Source organism: Trachemys scripta, chromosome 8 (assembly GCF_013100865.1).
Source record: "Trachemys scripta elegans isolate TJP31775 chromosome 8, CAS_Tse_1.0, whole genome shotgun sequence".
In the NCBI taxonomy this organism is placed as follows: domain Eukaryota; kingdom Metazoa; phylum Chordata; order Testudines; family Emydidae; genus Trachemys; species Trachemys scripta.
In genome coordinates this window covers 18,447,947-18,470,752 of record NC_048305.1, presented here as the reverse complement: position 1 = coordinate 18,470,752, position 22,806 = coordinate 18,447,947, and the positions used below count along the sequence as shown (strand labels likewise).

The 22,806-nt window shown below is 42.6% G+C and overlaps 1 protein-coding gene across 2 annotated transcripts in view; it reads left to right on the top strand.

The window, feature by feature from the left end:
• The window catches only part of JAKMIP2 (janus kinase and microtubule interacting protein 2), a 109,848-nt gene that overhangs the window by 57,141 nt on the left and 29,901 nt on the right, over positions 1-22,806 (top strand). For both annotated transcript variants that reach the window (XM_034779267.1, XM_034779268.1), the window contains exons 2-6: positions 4,187-4,457; positions 9,363-9,860; positions 15,849-16,058; positions 17,191-17,289; positions 21,932-22,078. In XM_034779267.1, coding sequence (XP_034635158.1) covers positions 4,329-4,457; positions 9,363-9,860; positions 15,849-16,058; positions 17,191-17,289; positions 21,932-22,078 — 1,083 coding nt within the window. In that variant the 5' untranslated portion in view covers positions 4,187-4,328. The remainder of the gene's footprint in view (positions 1-4,186; positions 4,458-9,362; positions 9,861-15,848; positions 16,059-17,190; positions 17,290-21,931; positions 22,079-22,806) is intronic.

The window sequence follows — 22,806 nt, the reverse complement described above, 5'->3', positions numbered from 1 at the left end:
CTCCAGGGGTGTTTGGCAGCACTGAAGGACCTGCCGCCGAAGACCCACCGAAAACTCTCATGGGGGCCCCTGAAAAATCTCGTGGGGGCCCTGTGGGGCCCGGGCCTGGGGAAAATTGCCCCACTTGCCCCCCCCCTCTGGGCAGCCCTGTCTGTTTGTAGGGAAAGAGGTATTTTTAAGTATGTTTTGGTTTTAAGGGTAATGCACATTTAAATTTGCATTTGCAATAGAGCAGGGCTGTGAGAGGATTTAAAATGATTTTTCTGAGCCGGAGACAATCTTGGAGACTTTATAGTCATTCTTTCTTTGTGTTTTTCAGTTGTAAAGTAAAAGACTCCTCTCTGTGAATGCCCACAGGCCACTGGCTCAGCAGAGCGGCAGCTGGAGGCCACAAGAGATTTTAAAAGATGAAGATAAGCAGAAGCATGTTGGAGTCTAAGGCTCTGGCAACACTGGAGAGCTTACAGCGGCGCTGTTGTAAGCTCTCTAATGTAGCCACTCTAAGCCACCAGGAGAAAGCTCTCCCATTGACGTAATTAATCCACCCCAACGAGCGGCAGTAGCTATGTTGGCGGGAGAAGCTCTGTCCACACCAGTGCTTAGGTCGGTGTAACTTATGTTGCTCAAGTAGGCGCCTCACTCACACCCCTGAAAGACATAAGTTATATCAACATAAGTGGTAGTGTAAGATGAGCCTAAGATGAAAGAGAGCCTAAGATGAAAGGTCTTGGAGAGGCCAGCAACACAATGGGATTCTCTGCAGGAGGTCTGGAAGGAGCTCGCAGCATGTTGGAAGGGTCTGGGGCCTGTTACATGCTGAGGGAAGATCATGGGAGTATAATGGAGCTGGACACCTGAGGGAAGAGAGAGAGATCTTTATAGCTGGGTCTCCACGTGGCATGTGAAATTGCAGGTGCAAAACTCCAGGCACTCTTACCTGTGCTTACAATTGCAGTTTGTTGTAGATACTTCACCTGGTTTGTGGGAGCAGAACAAACAATCCCAGAGCACTTTTTATGACCAGTAGTAGAGTTAAAATAAAAAGTTATCAAATTCTGAATACAGTTGAAGAAATTGTGATCTGCTAATGAGTATGGTGTGCCCACACTGACAGGTTAAACCCATCCAATACATTGTTTTGAATTATATGCTCATCTCAATTTTTAAAGATATAACATCTGTCCATCTCAGGATAACAGTCTTTGGAGAGATGATAAAACAGCACATGCAAAATACCTCAGGACTGTAATAATTCACTGAATATGTCCATTGTGCTGCTAAGAGTTAACACTGAATCCCAAGATGAAATGACATCCTTTTTATAACCTTCCTTTTGATAGTCATGTACCTTTTAATCTCTGAAGATCCATATTTTCCCATTCCAGAGAGAAAGTTATTAGTGTGAAAGATGTCAAAAATAAGCAGTACTTTGCCATCTGGTCATTATTTATTAAGTTTACTGAATCTAGTAAGGATGTTACTAAACCAGCTAGCATAATGCCCATTAAGTCTATTGATTGTTAAGAATCCATAACATGCTACTGATCTTATTAGTGATTACAGTCTTGGGACACAATACTCCACACACTTACTTCACTGCTCAGTGCTTACTGAGACCCATTGACTTCAGTTGGGATTTCCCACAGTAAGCACTACATGAAATAGTCAGTTTGTGAAGGATTCAGCCCCAAAATACAAATTCAAAGTTCCTCCGTGAAGTAACCATTAGCAGAATTTGGCCGTAGGAATTGCAATTAGTTAATGTGCTTGTAATTTTTGTATTAATGCCGATTATATGAGTGTATTGTATTTCTGCCATACTGGGTTTATATTCACTGTCATTGCTTGGGTCTTGGATATCCAGTTCCTAATCCATTATGAAACAATCTTATAGACCCATACTAGCAAGTAAACTCAGCCCTGTGGCTGGTAATAATGCTAAGACAGCATTTTAAGATTTGTAAGCAAAGTAAATGGCCCAGCCCAGTGCATTAGCTAAAGCTTCTGTTATCTCAGCAGTTCAGTGTGTCATAGCAGTCTCTGTAAATTGCTTGCTAACCAGATGCAAAACCCGTTTTTTTCTGCATAAAAAAGATATAATGCATATTTGATAAACCAATAGGGAGTAAATTACCCCTTTGGAGGAGACTAGGAATGTATTTTGTCATGCCTCATTTTAGCTCCTCGCTTTACTTTCACATTTCTAACCTCAAGTGGTGCTCCTGTTGCAGTTTAACGTGATTTTCCTTGCTGTGATTCCAGCCTGCTCTATCTTCATACACAACAGCTATCTGGGTAACACTGAGACATTCCATCTGTGTAGCAATGATACGTTTAATCATCATGCTTTATGCTTTCAAGCATAAGTATCCAAAGTATCTCATTCCTGAACTAAAAGCATCCATCTTTTACGTACTGCTGCCTTTCTATGGGAGGCTGACCTTAAAGCAGCTCAGCACACCACAGGGCTACTACTGCAGGACTGTAGTCGGTGATGCATGCCAGCTGCAGTATTATTAGTGTTTGAGTCATGAGATCACTTTCAGCTAATCAGAACTGAAGTGGGCTCAGAGCCTCTCGTACCCTCTGCTGATTGGGGTTCTGTAGTAGTACAGCCAGTGAAAGTACTTCCTACTGGAACTGTAGTTCAGGTCTTTAAAACAATCACTTCCCTATAGGGAAGCGCCGCCTGTGAATTTTTAATCTATTTTCTTTCCTGCTTAGCTCATACACTGTTTTCTTTCTCCAGCTCAATCCCTTGCATGGTTAATCTTGAGAAAGTTCAGCCGTTGTTTAAACCCAAGCATGTCTTAAGGCATTAGCATTCATATGTCATAGGCAGTCAGATTTTCACATTCTTAACCATTCCTATCTCCTTCGCCTCATTTTCTAAGCTTGAGCTGGACATTATAATGTCATCCCTGCTGTGCTGCATTACAACACAGATGACAAGAATGGGCCAGTTATACTATACCGCTTCCAGAGTAGATTTTCTTTCACAATATTCACCCATTCTTATAACAAGCATGAGTCTCATTTTACTGTAATCTTTGGGCTCCACTCTGATCTCAGTCACACCATTGCAACTCCACTGGAAAAAATGCACTGGTGTAACTGAGAGCAAGATTAGACCTTCTGTCTTCTGTTTTGCATGGGGATTGTGGAGGAAATACTATCCAGATTCTGATCTTGGTTACAATAATGTAAATCTAGAGTAACTCTATTGATTTCAAAGGAGTTACAACAGCATAACTGGGAGCAGTATATGGAAGCTGAGTGAAATGGAATTAGAGGATGACATTTTCAGGATACATTTCATAATATACAAGTGGAAATAAAAATTAATTCAAGGTAACAAGAAAGAATGCTAGTTTTTTCACTGCATGACAAAATTACTAATGTGGATTGGGTTATTTCCCCCAAAAGGTGTCAATCACCCTTTGGAATCATAGTCTTTGTCTCTGATTCATCTAGAGAAGTGGCAGTGGGACTACCTGTTCTCCAGTACCTACGGGGAAAGTTAACCCTGGTCCTTGCACAGGTGACCAGGAGAAAGGATACACGGGGGAGGATGAGAAACACAGCCAGTGCACACTCTGCTATGCTAGTCCTGGACTTCTCCAGATCACCAACCATGTCAAAGTGTATGTTGGTTGTGTGCTGTGAACAATTGTCGTGTAGGACTTGGAGATGCTAGGGATTTAATGGCCATGGATCTGGCACTACCAACATGCCTATGAAGGTAGCCATCCCAGGTCAGGATTGAGACACTGATTGATAAGACAATGTGGAGGAAGCTTGTTCCACTGCTGCCAATGCTGCGCTTATTCTGCACAGGCCTCTTTGTCCAAGGCTTTGAATCAGTGGCACCCACTAGAACTAAAATTATTTTTAAAAATCGCTCTCTTTGCTCAGCTACAAAAATCCTTATGAAACAAACTGGCTCCTACATCTTTGCGGAATGCCCCCTGGAGAAAACAAGGGGGAGGACACAGCTTTGCAAGCTGTCAGGCATGCCAAGCTCACACATAGCGATTTGATTGTGCTAAAATCCCCTTTGCAAGTCTCTGGACAGAGGTCACAGTGTTTGGAAAAATGAACTATTGTCTTAATGTTTTGTAACCACATGAACCCTTGTGATGCCACTGACCCACTGACAAATAACAGTGTGTCTTATTTCTCGCAGGGCTTCCAAAGCGGCTGAGGACAGGACCTTAAGGAATGTCACACAGTAGGTGCTGAGACAACTTGCACTGAACGGAACAAACAAAGATGGCAGTCCCTATTTGAAAGGAATTAAACGCATAGACTCTCATTAGGAAGAAACAATGTCAAAAAAAGGACGTAGCAAGGGCGAGAAGCCTGAGGCACTGATTGTTGCCCTGCAGGCTGCCAATGAAGAGCTCAGGACCAAGCTAACAGACATTCAAATCGAGCTGCATCAGGAGAAATCGAAGGTGAGTGAAGAGTCAGTATTAAATGACAGTATCTGCAAAGGAGAAAAAGATCTGGAAAAACAATATAACAGAAAATCAAGGCGGGCACACATTTTTTTAACCAGAAGACAGGGCCTGATTCTTCTGTACTTACACCATTTTTATCCTGACTTCAATGGAATTATGCTCTATTTACATGGGGGTAAGTTAAAGGAGGCTCAGGCCTACGAAGAAGAAGTTTGTTGACCTCAAGATCCTGGCTGCATTCCAAGTAGTTAGATTTATCCTGCCACCCTTAAATTCGATGTTAGTTCTGTGACTACCATGTTTTTCATTTGTTATCTCTGCCTACTGTGTAGTGTTGCTGTGCATTCTCGAAGGACTTCTTTCGGCCACTCCAAAGAGGGTTGCATTTCACTAGTGAGGGAAGTGCTCCATAAATATATAATGTGTGATTCTGTGCAGTGCAGGTGCACTGCATTGTAAACCCAGGTCTATGGGACCCAGGCTTGTGGACTTGGTGTTTCCTAGCTCACACCTGAACTTCCCCTCTGCATTAAAATAGCTAGACCGAGGTCTCATAATCATGCTAACGCATCCATGCAGCACTTCAGAGTCAGACCTTCTGACTTGAGCTGCATGCACCCTGCAAACTGTCAGTGATTGAACCCAAGTCACAGTGGGACTCTGCCTCTGAGCCATCCCCGAGCAGGGTCCTAAGACCCAAGTCCTAAATGCTTGTTTACCCGAGTCAGACTAATCTGTGTATGGACACAATGGGGGCTTGGGCTGAAACCTGAGTCAGAGCCTCAGTTTAATGTGCAGTGTAGACGCTATCTTTGGGGGGGAGGGTCCACAAGGGGAAGGGTCGCAGAGCTCAGGCTCCAGCCTGAGCCGAACATCTACCCAGCAATTTTTGGCCCTGAAGCCCAAGCCCCACAAGCCTGAGTCAGCTGACCTGTGCTAGCCACAACCATGCTGCTGGTCTTTTAGTCAGTGTAAAAACCCCAAACCCATGGCAACAAGTCTCAGAGCCGTGGTCTACAGATACTTACGGGCTCACGTTACAAGGGTAAAAATAGCAGTGTAGATTTTCCTGCTTGGCCTCTAAAACCCAGCGAGGAGGGGGGGAGTCAAAGCCTAGCTCCAGCCCAACTGGAAACAGCTACACTGCTACTTTCACCCCCGTTGCACAAGTCAGAGTCTGTAGACCCAGGCTGAGCCTCTCTGCCTCGGGTCTTTTTCTTGCCATGTGACATACCCTAAGAGGCTGGAGAGGCCCAGCATAACTTAAACAGCACTCGGGGTCTAAAGTACAGCAGCCTCCCAGGGATCTCTATGGGCCGGATCTCTTCAGTGCTGTCCCACCCCGATCAGGAGCGCCACCAGCTTTTCTGCCGTCCTAGGCAGCGGAACGTCCCGTCCCAAAATGCCACCCCCTACAGAGGCAGCGGAAGGTCCCGCCACCAAAATACCACCGCGGTCGCCACCCCCCAAATTGTAGCACCCTAGGCAACCACCTAGGTTGCCTAATGGGTTGCGCCGGCCCTGACCCCTATACATGTCTGTTGCCTCTTGCCTCAACCCAACAGACCCCTGAGACCGGCAGGGCATCTTCAGGAAGCAGCTTTACAGCTGACTTCTACAATGCCTGCACTGAGGGAATCCTTCCCTGGCAGAATATGGGGCTTTTAGGACTCTTCATGCCGCTCCAACTGAAAGGGACTGGAATGGGGGTGACGGATCTCACCCACAGTGTAAATTTCTAGCTGTCAATGTGCACTTGCTCTGCAGAGGGGGTGCAGATCCTGCTGGTCGTGCTTGCAGAAGTAAAAAGAACAGGAGTACTTGTGGCACCTTAGAGACTAACCAATTTATTAGAGCATAAGCTTTCGTGGGCTACAGCCCACCTCTTCGGATGTAGATGGTTTCAGGTTGGCGAAACATCATCAAGTTTTGAAAGGTATCAGAGTAGCTTCAAGTAGCTTCAAGTTTTGAAGTTGCTTTGCAATGAAATGGGTTTTTTCCCATTGCATCACTTCCTGCTTTCTTATGCTCAAATAAATGTGTTAGTCTCTAGGGTGCCACAAGTACTCCTGCTTTCTTACACGTGCTTCTAGTCGGGAGCCCTTGACATTACACCTGTGCTCTGGAGTGTCCAGTGCATTGCCAGGTGCAATTCAGAGTGTTGCTTTTGTCCTATAAAGCCTTATATGGAGAGAGCTTGGATGCTAGTGAGATAGTGGCACTCTTTAGTTTTAACAAGATATTCTTTATGAGCAGCAAACAACAGAAGTCCCATGTTACAGTTGTTGTTGATTTCTTATCCCCGAATACTGAGGTTATGGCCAATGCTGGCCACATGCTAGCACTCTGAATCTGCCACTGAGCCACAGTAGCAGTTTAAAAAGGGCAGCTCTTAGTGAGGTGGGTTTTTTTTCCAGTTGATTGTAATTGAAGCCTGTGACAGAAATTCTTTGACTCCTTCACAAATAAGCATGGCCTCAGGCAAACAAACCTAGGCTGGGCTGCTTGTAGCTTCCAAAACTGAACAATAGCAAGTGCTTTAGTTTCCATCGGGTCTTTTATCATGAAAGGCTTTCTTATCCATATATCAAAGCTAATGGCAATCTCAGAGGCCCATCGGCCAGTTGAGTGGAAATCAGTTTCTTTAGTTGTAGAAGAAACAAGATGAAAGAACTAATAGACAGTTTGGGGTTATCTGAAGTGCTGATAATCTCTGGGGGTGTTTCTCCCCTCACCCTCCAGTGAGATTTATAGCCATTAATTGCAACCCATTTTAACATGGCAGGATTTGCAAGCAGCAAGGAAACTGACACAGTCGTTCTTTCAAATTCATCCTGCATCTCAGACTTTTACAGCAGGCTGATCTCAGAACCTGGACAGGCACCGCGGTTTTTCAAGCCTTGGCACTGATGTCTTAGCACACAGGCAGGGATTAGCTTCTCTTCTTAGGAACCATAGGCTGGCTGCCAGGAACTTGAAGGAGTAGTGAGTTTCTCTCATGCTTTCCACTTCATTTTCTCACTGACCCTCTCTGTCTTTATTTCCACTGTAACCATAGGCTAGTAGTACAGTAGCTCCACTATGGTACGCTGTTAGCTGTCAGGGAGAGCTGTGAGCACTGAGCCCCTTTGAAAATCAGAGCACTCGTATTTTGTGCCTAAATACAGAGCTTAGTGCCTAATTTTAAACACCCAAGTTTGACAACTTTGACCTGGGCTGTTGAAGAGCTTGGTGCCCTAAGAACGAAGTTGAATATGAGTCAACAATGTGATGCAGTTGTGACAAAGGCTAATACCATTCTGGGGTGTATTAACAGGAGGGTCGTATGTAAGGGATGGGAGGTAACTGTCCCACTCTGCCTGGCACTGGGGAGGCCTCAGTGGGAGTACTGTGTCCAGTTCTGGGCACCACACTTTAGGAAAGATGTTGACAAATTGGAGAGATTCCAGAGGAGAGCAACAAAAATGATAAAAAGTTTAGAAAACCTGACTTGAGAGGAAAGGTTAAAAAAACTGGGCATGTTTAGCCTTGAGAAAAGAAGACTGATGGGCGGACGTGATAACAGTCTTCAGATATGTTAAGGGTTGTTATAAAGAGGACAATGATCAATTGTTCTCTATGTCCACTGAAAGTAGGACAAGTAGTAACGGGCTTACTCTGCAGCAATGGAAATTTAGGTTAGATATTAGGAAAAACTTTCTAACTCTAAGGGTAGTTAAGCTCTGAAATAGGCATCCAAGGGAGGCTGTGGAATCCCCATCACAGGAAGTTCAAAGAACAGGTTGGACACCTGTCAGGGATGGTCTAGGTTTAGTTGGTCCAGCCTCAATGCAGGAGGCTGGACTTGATGACACCTCGAGGTCCCTTCCAGCCCTACACTTCTATGATTCTATAAGTTGTTCACTGAATTTTTTTTTTAAGAAGCCCTAAGAAACACACTACTCAGTTTTAGGATCTGACTAATATTTGTCAGAATAACTTTGGTGACCTGAAACTGAAGTGAAACTGCACTTTTAGGATTCTTTTCCCCCTTGAAGATATATTTTGGTTGAGAATATATCTGAGACCACTTGGGGACAGAATGGAAGAGAAACATGTCACTTCAATGCATATTGCATACGGCATTCTCTAGCTTTAGCATATCCCATCCTTCAAATCAATGATGATTGTAAGCAGGCACCACCCGTGTCTCCTGGAGGGCTTTCAACTGAAGTAGTATTTTATTAATTACTATCATTATTATTATTGATTTTTTTATCGTTCCTTGTCTTTCTCACTTTAAAAGGTTTGCTCACTCTCTGATTCTTTATGGTATTTTTAAAGGAAATTGCCACAAGGGTTTTTATCATTTTTAAATCCTTCCTTTCCCTTCTTACTGTAAATAATAAGCCTGTCACGTTCAATTCTTATTGAAATCTCTTTCTTCATCAAGTTGCATTCTTTCATTGCATGTTCACGTGAGTTTGATTTGTAGGGTTGCTAACGAGCTCTAAAATGCACATACAAGTTTGTCGGATAAGGTTAATGAAGATTATTGGGTTGCTCTATTATTGCAGGGAGGGTCATTGCATGGGCAACAGGCTTCAGTCATTTGTTTTCATGAACAGCAGTGAAGTACTTGTGTTGAGAAAAAATATGTAGGGACAAATGCTGAAGTCCTCACTGAGGAAAAACTCCTAATTAAGTTAATAAGACTTTTTGCCTGAGTAAAGACGGGATAAAGTTGAGTAAGTGCTTTTGGATGTGGCCCATATTTTGTCATACTAAGGGTGCTGCAGGAATCGATGAGTATCTCAGGTGGCTTCCTGCCCTGAGTTGCAGGAGTGTATGGGTACTTCAGATGGGCATGTTTTATAACATGTTTCTGGCAGTTGATTTTCTTTTCTTCTCAACCTGTAGGTCAGCAAACTTGAAAGAGAAAAGATTCAAGAAACTAAGCGGATCAGAGAATTGGAGCAACGCAAGCAGACTGTGCAGATCACTGAACTTAAAGCCAAACTCCATGAGGAGAAAATGAAAGAACTGCAGGCAGTGCGGGAGAACCTAATCAAACAGCATGAGCAGGAAATTACTCGGACGGTTAAAGTCAGAGACAGTGAAATCCAGCGCCTCAAGTCAGCACTGTACGCTTTGCGGGATGGGAGCAGTGACAAAGTAAGGACAGCGTTGACCATTGAGGCTCGTGAAGAGGCCAGGAAACAGTTTGACTCCGAGCGCCTTAAACTTTTGCAGGAAATTACTGAACTAAAATCTGCCAAAAAGCAGGTGGACGAGGCCCTTACCAACATGATCCAGGCTGATAAGATCAAGGCGGGTGATCTTCGGAGTGAGCATCAGTCCCATCAGGAAGCCATCTCTAAGATCAAATGGGAGAGTGAAAGGGATATTCGCAGACTGGTTAGTAATCTCCCTATGCACCAAACAGCTGGGGTGACTCCTTACAGCCTTCTTGATTTGCCTCTAGTGCTGATAGGTTTCCTGTTCAGTCAGACCCAGGCAGTGCAAATTAGTTTGCAAACAGATTAAAATACTCCCAATTACCACATCTCTCTTGGAATTAGGTGAGATGAAGTTGGCGGGAGCTGCTGCTGTGAGCTACTCACGGGGCTACTGGAACCCAGGAGGAAATATGCTAATGGTATATTCTGTAACTAATTGGTAGTTTGTGTGTGTATAAAGAGATATACACACACACATGCACGCACAACACACCACTGCCGCCCTTTCTGGATGGAATCAGAGTTTCTCCCTGCTATGGCCCTATACTCCTAACAGGAATTCTCTTTTAGCTCTAGTGGTAGGGGCCTGTGCTTTGGAAGCAGGAGGCTCTCACCGGACTCACTGCATAAATATTATATCTGCCATCTACAGCAGGAGACGTCAGTTGCTTCTGCGGTACCCATGGCCACTCAAAACTTCACCACAGCAGCAGGAATAGGCCCTAGATCCTCCTTCCCCGAAAACACAGGTCCCCAGCACTCGGGTTAAAGGAGAATTTCAGTGTGCAGTATAGGCCGTAAAACATGCAGATTTATAGCTTTACCAGATTAGTAGATGTAACTCCTCTGCATCCCAAACATGGCTTAACTCTTTCTATTAGTCTTTCTATTTCCTCTCTGCTTGTCCACATGCATTTCTTTTTCAAGCATTCTACTTAGGGGAAAGTGGAGTTCTCCTCCCAGCTTGCAGTGCAGCAGAAGTAGCTCTATCACAAAGAACACTGTAGTGATGTTCTTCTCCGCAGTGACTTTGTCTTTCTAGCAATCTGACACAAAATTAAACCACCTGCACTGCAGGTGCTGGGTGTTTTAGCTAGAAGTGGGATTGAACAAAAGCCCTCAGCTGTACATCCCTGAAATCCCAACCCAGCTCTATGAGTCTCTGTCTTTGTAGACATGATCAAGATCCTGCCTTGGGGCTGGTTTGTGCCATTGAACCATTGGACTGTGTAGGGAGCTGTGCAGCCCCAAGGCACAGCTTTGGGATGGATTATGCCTCAGAAGGCACAATTCCTAGTAGAGTGCCAGGCAGTGCAAAGGGAGTGTGTGGGGATCCCTCTCCATAGTCCTGATGCTGCCCCCCTCTACAAACCTCTCAGCCTCTTTTGGGCACATTACACAGAGTTCTGTGACTGACTGTTCCTGGTTCTTGGCCAGTGTGTTGACAGAGGGAAAAGGCTTCATGTGCTTTCCTTCTTCTACCAGCATTGTCCCAGTAACCAATGCTAAGGCCAGGCACAGTCTGGCACCTAATAGTGGACTGAACAGACCCATTGGATCCAAACACCCCAGAACTTGGGGGGAAAATCTAGATCCAGATTTTGCTGCTGGGGTCCATCTATAATTGTTAATTCATATGCAACATAAAATCAAATTAATCTTCAGAAGCCAGCAGCATGCAATGTGAAGGTCCCAAGCAAAAAGGAAATACTGGTTTTTGCCACACTGTGGTTTCCTCCAGATATTCCAAGAGGTTTCCTACATGTTAATAAATCTCAGATTTGTATTTTCAACAATCAGAGGATTTATCGTGCTGGCTTCAGAATACTGGACCATCAATTCCCTCTATCAGTTTCTAAACCTTGTGCTGCAGAAGAAGATGGGAACAAAAAGCCATGCAACCAGTCAAATGCGCAACACTAAGCAGCACTTAGATATGCCAGCGATAGGTACTTCATTATTTCAGATAGATAGATAGATAGATAGAAAGATAGATGATACTCCTCCTGTACTGGTGAGCTTAGATCCCTAAGCCTTAGCTTAGCTGTGTACAATATCTACAGTTTTAATTATTGGCCATAAAATTATTATTATTTATTATTATTATTACGGCTGTCAATTATCGCAGTTAACTCACATGATTAACTCAAAAAAATTAATTGTGATTTTAAAAAATGAATTGCGATTAATTGCAGTTTTAATTGCACTGTTAAACAATAGACTACCAATTGAAATGTTTTAAATATTTTGGATGTTTTTCTACATTTTCATATGCATTGTACTCTGTGTTGTAATTGAAATCAAAGTGTATATTATTTTTATTACAAATATTTGCACTGTAAAAATGATAAACAAAAGAAATTGTATTTTTCAATTTACCTCATACAAGTACTGTAGTGCAATCTCTTTGTCGTGAAAGTGCAACTTACAAATGTAGATTTTTTTTGTTACATAACTGCACTCAAAAACAAAACAATGTAAAACTTCAGAGCCTACAAGTCCACTCAGTCCTACTTCTTGTTCAGTCAACCGCTAAGACAAACAAGTTTGTTTATATTTACAGGAGATCATGCTGCCCTCTTCTTATTTACAATGTCACCAAAAGTGAGAACAGGCATTTGCATGGCACTTTTGTAGCTGGCATTGCAACGTGTTTACATGCCAGATATGCTAAACAATCATATGGCCCTTCATGCTTTGGGCACATTCCAGAGGACATGCTTCTGTGCTGATGACGCTCGTTAAAAAAAATAATTCATTAATTAAATTTGTGACTGAACTACTTGGGGGGAGAATTGTATGTCCCCTGCTCTGTTTTACCCGCCTTCTGCCATATATTTCATGTTATAGCAGTCTCAGATGATGACCCAGCACATGTTCATTTTAAGAACACTTTCACTGTAGATTTCACAAAACACAAAGAAGGTACCAATGTGAGATTTCTAACCAACCAAGGTTTAAGAACCTGAAGTGCCTTCCAAAACCTGAGAGAACGAGGTGTGGAGCATGCTTTCAGAAGTCTTAAAAGAGCAACACTCTGATGTGGAAACTACAGAACCCAAACCACCAAAAAAGAAAATCAACCTTCTGATGGTGGGATCTGACTCAGATGATGAAAATGAACATGCATTGGTCTGCACTGCTTTGGATTGTTATTGAACAGAACCCGTCATCAGCATGGACGCATGTCCACTGGAATGGTGGTTGAAGCATGAAGGGACATATGAATCTTTAATGCATCTGGCACATAAATATCTTGCGATGCCAGCTAAAACAGTGCAAATTCTTGTTCTCACGTTCAGGTGACGTTGTAAACAAGAAGCTGGCAGCATTATCTCCTGCAAATATAAACAAACTTGTTTGTCTTAGTGAATGATGAATAAGAAGTGGGACAGAGTGGACCTGCAGGCTCTAAAATTTTACATTGTTTTATTTTTGAATGCAGTTATTTTTTGTACATAATTCAACATTTGTAAGTTCAACTTTCATGATAAAGAGATTGCACCACAGTACTTGTATTAGGTGAATTGAAAAAAATATTATTTCTTTTGTTTTTTTACAGTGCAAATACTTGTAATAAAAAATAAATACAAAGTGAGCTCTGTACGCTTTTTATTCTGTTGTAATTGAAATCAATATATTTGAAAATGTAGAAAACATCCAAAAATATTTAAATAAATGGTATTCTATTATCGTTTAACACTGCAATTAATTGCATGATTAATTGTGATTAATTTTTTTAATCGTGCGATTAATCACAATTAATTTTTAATCACTTGGCAGCCCTTATTTTTATTATAAATTAAATTTAATCTAAAGGGAAATTGGAATTCTAGTTGAGCTAATAATATATATTTGCAATGCCCCAAACGAGAATTTGATCCATTAGTGTCAGGATAAGAGAAGAGTTGTATTAGATATTCCATGATTTCTTACTGCACATTGTGGTTATGTCTCTGTCTGCAGTTGCTACCTACCAGCTTTTCTAATACAAATGATAGTATGGAAAGATTTTAAACAGCGGAGGGGAGCAAAGTTCTCTCCTTCAGTCTTTATGGTGTCATCAACAGTTATAAAAACAACATACAAGGTCAAATTCAGTGCTGGGGCAAGTGGCTACAACTCCACTGGCTTCAAAGGAGTTATGCCCACATGCAACGGCAACAAATTTGGTCTGGAAAGTTGAATTCACGATTTGGCAGGTAAGCGCAAAAGAATAGTGATTTGAAAATTCAAATTAATTCTTTTTTCTTTTTTAAATCGGTGGGCTAGACCTTAGACTGGTGTAACTCACAATATTGCCATTACCCAGTATTCAGAAAAAATGGGAAATCAGACCCCCGAAATCAGGAGACTGTTTTAGTAATCGTGAGAGTTTCAAAATACTGAATGTTGGGTTCTTTCTGGTTGGCCTTTTGGAGCCTTTATGGTACTCTTGTGTCATATTTTCAAGCTTTTCTCTGTAATCCGAGGACTAAAATCTTCCTTTTATTTCTTAACTGGAAGCTCAAACTCTCACACAATGCCATGCCTCCATGATGTGGGCTTTAAGATAAACAGTAAATAGCATGAGACTCTCAACAAAATTGTGAGAGTTGGCCACACTGATCAACTCAGCCCAGCCCTGGATGAATATTCTGTGAGTGATTTGGTATTTTAAGCGGAAAAAATAATCCTTTTTTAAAGCTTTTGTTTGTATAAGTGCCATGCAGTAGGTCAGACTTTGATCTCATTTATGCCAGTGTAAATCCACTGTATCTCCACTGGAATCAATGGGGTTGCATCAGATGGACATGTGTGTAACAGAGATTAGAATCTGGCCTAGGGTTGCCACCTGTCCGGGTTTCACCTGGACAGTCCAGGTTTTGGCTTCTGTGTCTGAGTGCCATCTGGCCCATTGATTTGAAAATATACTTTTGGGAGGATTTCAGTATGCATGAAAGGTGACAGGATCGGTAAATATCTTTGAGGCTCTGGGCAAAATTCAGCACAATCAGCAGTCTGCTTTTGGGGAAATGACTCGTGTAACTTTCACAGGTTAACAGCCATTTTTTTTTCCTGGGTGTTTTACAAATTCTGAGTCACTGAATTTCCATAGGCTCAATGGCATTTAGCTGGCTCGTACCTATCTTTAAAGTTTTCAGGGTTTACATGCAGTGAACTTATTCTAAACGTTAGTTACCCCCTTCTCTTCTAGTCTTCCAATGTAGCTGCCTGGACAGCAACAGTCATCCAGATTCTAGTTAAAGGGATGAGACACTTCAATATGTGCTGGATCTGCCTGGAACATTGGGCAGGAGTGATACAGCTAATGAAACTTATGGACCTTGATTCTCCATTCATTAGAATGACACTGCCAACAGGGAGCAGAGAACGAGGCCCCTAGACTGCAAGTCTACTAAATAGAGGGGAAGAGCCTCAGCTGATGTAAATCAATGAAGCTGTGTCAATTTACACCAGCTGACGATCTTACATCTGTGCAAAATGAGTATACAGACCATATCCTCAGCTGGTGTGAATCAACATAGCTCCATAGCTGGGAATCTAGCCTAATCATATTCATTTTGGTTGTTTTACAATTACTTTGAACTGGTCCTGGTGCAACACCATCAACTGTGGTCACTCTGGCTGGTGCTTCAGTCTTCCAGAGACTGTGCATGTTTGATGATGATGAAGGTGATAGACTAAACTCTTGGTCTGATTTTCAGAGAAGGTGAGCACCTGCATCTCTCATGTACATCAGCAGGGGGTGAAGGACTTGGACATCTTTGAAAATCAGTCCATATTTTGTGCATAGATGTACTTCTGTATCATATAATGTATGGCCTTTGTTCATCATAGACTGACTAATCCGATGTGGTAACTATTTTTTTTTTTATGATGTTGAGGAAGTGTGTAATCCATGAGTTTGGTGTACTATTTAACAGCAGATACAGCGGTGAACGTAGGGTGACAGACAGCAAGTGTGAAAAATCGGGACGGGGGTGGTGGGGTAATAGGTGCCAATATAAGAAAAAGACACAAAAATTGGGACTGTCCCTATAAAATCAGGGCATCTGATCACCCTAGGTGAACAACAACGGTAAGGTGATCTCTCCTTACTCCTGCAGTGCTGACATTCTGTGGGGCTTGTGCAGTAACATTGTGCTTTTATTTCTTAATTCAGATGGATGAAATCAAGGCTAAAGACAGAATCATCTTTTCCTTGGAGAAAGAACTGGAGACCCAGACAGGCTATGTACAGAAGCTCCAGCTGCAGAAGGAGGCTCTGGATGAACAGCTCTTCTTAGTGAAGGAGGCGGAGTGTAACATGAGCAGTCCCAAACGAGAGATCCCAGGAAGAGCAGGAGATGGGTCAGAGCACTGTAGCAGTCCTGTAAGCAGGTTTAAATGTAATCCAAAATACAGACAATGGGCTTTATTTGGGTTGCAAAATTATTTTGCCCAATTCCTGCATCATTTTCATGTTGCTATAGTAGGTAAGCCTCACTCTGTGAAGTATCTTCTAGTGGCAATTCTAATTACAGGAAATAGTTCTTGGCACAGGAAATGTCTGTTGGACTAAACTATTCAGGGCCTATTTCTTTACTTACACGTTTGTGCAGGTATAAGAAGATAAGGCAGTTGAGAATGACAGTGTTTTCCTTGCTTTCCAACCTGAGGTTCTTTCTGAAATAATCCTCCTAAATAGAGTTGTTCAGAAAATAAGGAGGAGAGTGTTTCTGAGGAAAATTTCTACAAAAATGAAACATTTTTAGTTTTTGTCAAAATTTTCATCAGAAATTTTTAAATTTTAATCAAAAAACAAAACGAGAATTTTTATTCCAACAACTGAAAAATGAAAACTTTCAACTGGAAACTGTCAGAAACCGAAAAAAAAAATCCCATGGAAAAAATGTTCAAGGAAAGCAGGCACTTTCTGAGAAAATTTTAAATCAACAATCTAATTTTGATTCAAAAAAGTTCCAATGGAAAAATGTTAACCAGTTCTGTTCCTCAGTCTAGAAACCCCTTCCTATGAATCTTCCTCCTCAGACATATCTGCCAAAGTCCAAAGGAAGCTCCCTCAAGGCTCAGTTTTAGACCTATCCAAGTTTCTTCCTTGCAAATGTTTATGTTTCCCTTTGCTTTGAGCAGTTAATGCTTTCTGAGCCAATGAGTTCAGACCAATGATCTGAGCTTGCACTTTATGTAGTCATCAACACCAGTGCACACTGAATGTAAACTGCTACCAACAGAATGGCATGCCATTTGCACCCATGTTGCATGAGTCAATGACCACACAAGCTGCATTGGATAGTACAGAATGAGGTCCATGCTGTTTTAACTTTTGCCCAGCATCTAGGTACTTGTGACAGACATTGTAAATAATGTTAACCTTACAAATGGGTTTCATTTAATTAGAAAATGATGGAGTGTTCCTCTTCTTTGTGAGCATTCCAGTCCATTTGTTTCTTGTCCAATGGACAGTTTCAGAGGTCCTAGATGTTCTTTCTTTCAATTTACAGGATTTACGCAGAAATCAGAAGAGGATGGCAGAGCTGAATGCCACTATCCGAAAGTTGGAGGACAGGAACACACTGCTTGTAGATGAACGAAATGAACTGGTGTGTGCTCTTGTCTCTGTCAGATTGGGGAGGCCAGGAGCTGTAAGGAAAGGAAAGAAGAGGAGCCTCCAAGGGTGTTAGAGGCAGAGAAAGTTCATGCTGTGACCACCCACTACCTCTAGGGCCTGGGCATAAGGGGGTTGGAAATGGCATTGTGATACTCAGGTAGGCTCAGCTGCCTCAAGGCCTAAGCCAAAGCCCATTGAAGGCAAATAGCAAGTGGCTTGGGATGAGGCCCTTGGACCTTAGTCCACCACATTCACTGCTCTCCTGGTATTTGCTGTCTCTTGTGTTTCAATTTAACACGCTACCATTCTGGATATCATGGAATGCCTGAGAAAACACCTCATAAAGCACAACATGGTAGCTTATTACATTTAAACCCATGAGGCAATAGGGGGCAGCCAGGGCCAGCCCCAGCTGCCAAATGAATCCAGCTCCTGCATCTCCTGGCCCCACTCACCCCAGCCAAGGGGCCTCCTCAGAGGGCTCTGTGGATGATGGTTACGTTAGAATTTCTGTTGGGCTCTACGTCTCCTGCCAGTCTAGGGCTCAGGTCCACAGTTCATAGGGGTCTAAGCTTAATCTGCCACAGTTCAGAGGGTTCTTGAGGATCCTACCAGGAAATTTCACAGTAACCCTGTTAGCCAATCTGAGATGGATTTCCTCTTTCACTGGTGACATGTTTTTTCTAGTTCTGCTACAGATGAACAGCCCACGATCCCTGAACTCCAGTAAGGACACTGTGTCAGAATAAATAAATTGGACTCATAGGGCCGTGATTCTGATCTCACTAATTAACCATTGACTTCAATGGAGTTACACCAACATGAGATCACAGTCAAAATTGGTGGGCCTTTCTGTATTCGCTGCCTTGACCTTTTCGTATCAGGGGTTCCTGAGCAAACAGCAGCATCTGGTCAGTATACTGTAAATCAAAGACTGTTTTTCAACATTTTTTGGCATATAAAAATAGCCAGGTTGAGGACAGTATAAATAGCAGATCTATACAGAATGGATTACAGTGTTGCCTGATTTAGGAGGTTAATATTATTAATTTGGATAGTATGGGTTATAGACTCGCCAGTTAATCTGATCAGAAGATAATAAGGTTTCTGTCCCAGAATCAGGCTACACAGTGTATGCAAAGGACCCTCGGGGGTATGACAGGATGCTCACACTGAGGCAAATATAGTCTTAAAGACTTTTATTGAGATAAATGGAATTATAATTAAATTGTAATTAAATGGTATTATATACTATAAAGCTTTTGATTAATATACTCACACCCTTTCTTGATGACCTGGTGATAAGAGACAAAGGACCAGCCTTGCCTCAGGTTCCTTAATTCTTCAGTGGGAGGTGCAGAGTTTAGAAGAAGCTAGAGCTAAGAACTATTGCAGCTAACTTAGGGCTTGTCTACACTACCGGCCGGATCGACGGGCAGCGATCAATCCAGTGGGGGTCGATTTATCGTGTCTACGATAGATGCGATAAATCAACCACCGATCGCTCTAGCGTGGACTCTAGTACTCAACGAGAAGCACAAGGGGAATCGACGGGAGAACGTCTCCCATTGACACACCGCAGTTATTCACATAGCTGAAGTTGCGTAACTTAGATCAATTCCCCCCCCCCAAAGTGTAGACCAGCCCTTAGAATTTTACTTAACTAACTAACTTAAAACTTAAAATTAAACTAACAGACTAATAAACTAAGAGTTCAGAAACTTAGAGAACAAGCTCCGAAGCACAAAACTTAGAAAAACCCTCAGAAGCTTAAAAGTTTAGCACTTTTTGGCAAGGTGGGTCAGCCTCTCTTATAGGGCTTGAGCACTCAGGCCCTCCTTCTATGTCCAAACTTAGTGTTCTCACCCACTAAGTGAATGTTGGGGTACACTTACTCCATAGGCTGGTATGTTTGTACGTATTGATGACATATACATACATATTAGTGACATTAGATCATTCTTACATTTGTTATTTTTGTCCTCACGGTTATTTCGGTTCTTTCCTTGTGGTGTACCTGTTTACAGAGGGTATGAACTTCGGAAAAGCCCCCTATGCCAACCTGCTTCAACGCATCCTTTATCTATGTTAAAGGCCACAGCCATATGTGGACCTTATGCCTTAACTGTTTATCTGGGTGAAAGGTCCCAGATATATGTAGGCTAACTTTGCTATCTGGGTGAATGGTCCCAGACATACATAGACTAACTTTGCTATCTGGGTGAAAGGTCCCAGACATACGTAAACTAACTTTGCTATCTGGGTGAAAGGTCCCAGACATACGTAAACTAACTTTGCTATCTGGGTGAAAGGTCCCAGACATATGTGTGCTAACTTTGCCTTAGTTCAACATACAGAATGTGGCCTGTGGGTCCCTTGCGTTACAGCCAAACTACTTTAATATAAACCTAAAAACCTATTATAACAAAACAAACAATCAAAACCATAAGAAAATAAGAAACCTATAAGAAAAGATATATAGGCAAGCAAGCAGGCTAGCCCTAGAGGCTACAGCAGTAAATTCATTCCTTTATCAGATTGACTCTTAGAATGGGATAGGTATGCCTTTAAGGCCTTGTCTACACTTGCAAGTTGTAGTGCATTAAATCAGCCCCGGGTGCCCTAACTTCTGAGGTGTCCACACTGGCAAGGCACTTAGAGCACCCGGACCCCGCGGCTGGAGCGCTCCTGGTAATCTACCTCCATAAGAAGCATAAAGCTTTCTGCGCCCCGGCTAGAGTGCCAGGGTGTCAATGTGGATGACGTGTTGCATTACTGCGCTGTGATTGGCCTCTGGAAACGTCCTGAAGTCAAGTGGCCACTCTGGTCATTGTTTTGAATTCAGCTGCAGGCACGCGGATATCCCCTTTCAAAGCTCCGTTTCTGACAGCACGCATGCTTATCTGCTCCGGGACACAAAGCAAACCATTACGGTGGAATGCTCCTGCTGAAGTGGCGGGGGGGGGGGGGGGGGACAGAGGGGGAAGGAGGGACGAGGGGGGGAGGTGTCAGGTTTCCTCCTTCCCCTTGCCGCTGTCTGAACTTACAAGACAGCATGCTGCCACACTCTGCCCCCGAAAAGACACACTGTCTCTCCCCCCACATACACACAACACACCCCCTGTCACACCCTCCCCCCCCCCATTTGAAAAGCAGCTGGCAATCTAGTAGGATGCCCATGGAATAATGGGATTGGGAAACCTGCATCATGTGACATTGTGCCTGCCCCATTAAGCATTTCAAATCCTTTCCAAAGCACGCTGCAGCCACTTGCACACTGGGATAGCTACCACAATGCACTGCTCTCTGTGGCGTTGCAAGAGCTGCTAATGTGGACATGCTCCACAGTCACAAGGAGCACAGTGTGAACACACAGCAGCGCTTTCCCTGCTGCTGTCTCCAAGGGCTGGTTTAACTCTCGGCACTCTACATCTGCAAGTGTAGACATAGCCAAAGGGAACATCAGTGCTTTTTGACCCTCAGCATTTCTGCAGTTGTGGTAAAAGATTAAGGTTTTTAAAAGCAGAGCTGTTTCCATTACGTTCATCATGGAAGCAGTAACCATAATTAACTTAGTATGTGTTAATATAGATATCTTGTGTGCCTCTATGGTATTAATTAACTAATACTTGTAAATGATGTCTTACCAACATTTTGTCTTACCAACATTTCAGTAATACAGCAAAATGCATTACTTGTATTAATTTGAATGTCTCTCTCTCAAAAATTTGGCTTCTAAAAGATTATACCATTAACATTCACCCTACTTTGCTCTTATGGATATCAAACTTTTAAATTACTGAAGTCTTTTTTAATGAGAAAATGCCACTTCTTTGAAAATGACTGTAAACAGACCTTAGATAATGGGCGTATTTATTAAATAATACAGTATGACTAAGTACTGTGCCATGGAAGGAAAACACCCAAAGGACAATGGAAAAGGGACAAAGGGCTTCATGCCTAAAATGTGGCAACTTGAAATTCCTCCTTCCCAGCCAGAAAGGATTGTTTTGTTTTGTCTTTTTAAACAGGAACCCAGTGTTATTCAGTGGAACTCATCTTGTAAGGAAGGAGGACATTTAAGTGGATAGGAATAGACATGGGAATATTAGAACATGCTACTACCTACAAAAATGCCTTATTGCTATTAAGCAATGGTTTGATTAAAATAAACCTACTGTTTTATACAAATATATATACGGTCTGTTGTCCATCAAGAGCCCAAGCTATGGATGTGATATTTACTATTAGCATGACTTGGACCATTCAAAGACCAATCCAACTCTTTCTTTTGGTAAGGAAGTCAGTATGACACAGTTGACAGGTTCTATTCCCAGCTCTGCTTCTGGCCTGCTGGGTGACCTTGGACAAGTCATGTTGTCTCTCTGTGCCTCAATTTCCCCACCTGTAAAAGGGGGATAAAGATATTGACCTCCTTTGTACAGTGCTTTGAGATCTATGGATGAAAAGTGCTATATAAGAGTTAGATGATATTATTCTGTCAGTTCCATTTCATACTTTTGTTCAGGGCTTCGTTGGGACAATAGTCACCTGGGAAGGAGAGAAAAGGCAAGAGCCCATAGCGAAGGAAGGAAAATCCATTTTTAACCTGTCATTATTATTCATTATTACAGTTGAAACGTGTTCGAGAAGCTGAAAAACAATGCAAACCTCTCCTTGAAAGGAACAAGTGCCTCACCAAGAGAAACGATGAACTGATGCAGTCTTTGCAGCGCATGGAGGAGAAACTCAAAGCAATCACAAAAGAAAATGTAGAAATGGTTGGTATTGAACACCAAGTAAAGATCTGTATATATATGGACTTCCACAGGCTTTGAAGTGGTCTTTCATAAATTAGATTTACAGGCCTTCACCATGAAAAACAGCTGTCCCCTCATTTCATGTCTTACTGTGAAATTTTCCTTCCATCCAAGCCTGGCTGTAATTACTTTATGGAAGGGAAAATATTAAGAGCTACATTTTCAGCCAGCTTCATGTTGGTCTTTGCATTTGCATTTTTATGTGCACATCTGTGGCAGATAAAGAGCATCATCTGCCTCACACAACCCCCACACATCAGGCATTTGGGCAGCCTGGGTGCACGCATCATTTGTGGGCATAACTAGATGCACGTGGAAAAGTGGGCATACAAATGTGAGGTCTGGAACTGTAAACTGCACCACAAATGGAAGGCCTGGAGCTGTTAATTTCACCCCAAATAGTTGTTCTATTCTGTGTGGTTGCTACACTTTTTTACATGTGGGAAAAGCTCTCTTCTTTATAAATCCATTAGCATGGAACTGCTGCAGTTTTCAAAGGGGGTATAACACTTCCCCACACTCATTTTGGTGTTGCTTTGGCATTAATAAAATGCACAAGTAATATCTATGGCAGGGGTCGGCAACGTTCGGCACGCAGCTCACCAGGATAAGCACCCTAGCGGGCCGGGCCAGTTTATTTACCTGCTGACGCGGCAGGTTCGGCCGATCGCGGCCCCCCACTTGCCGCA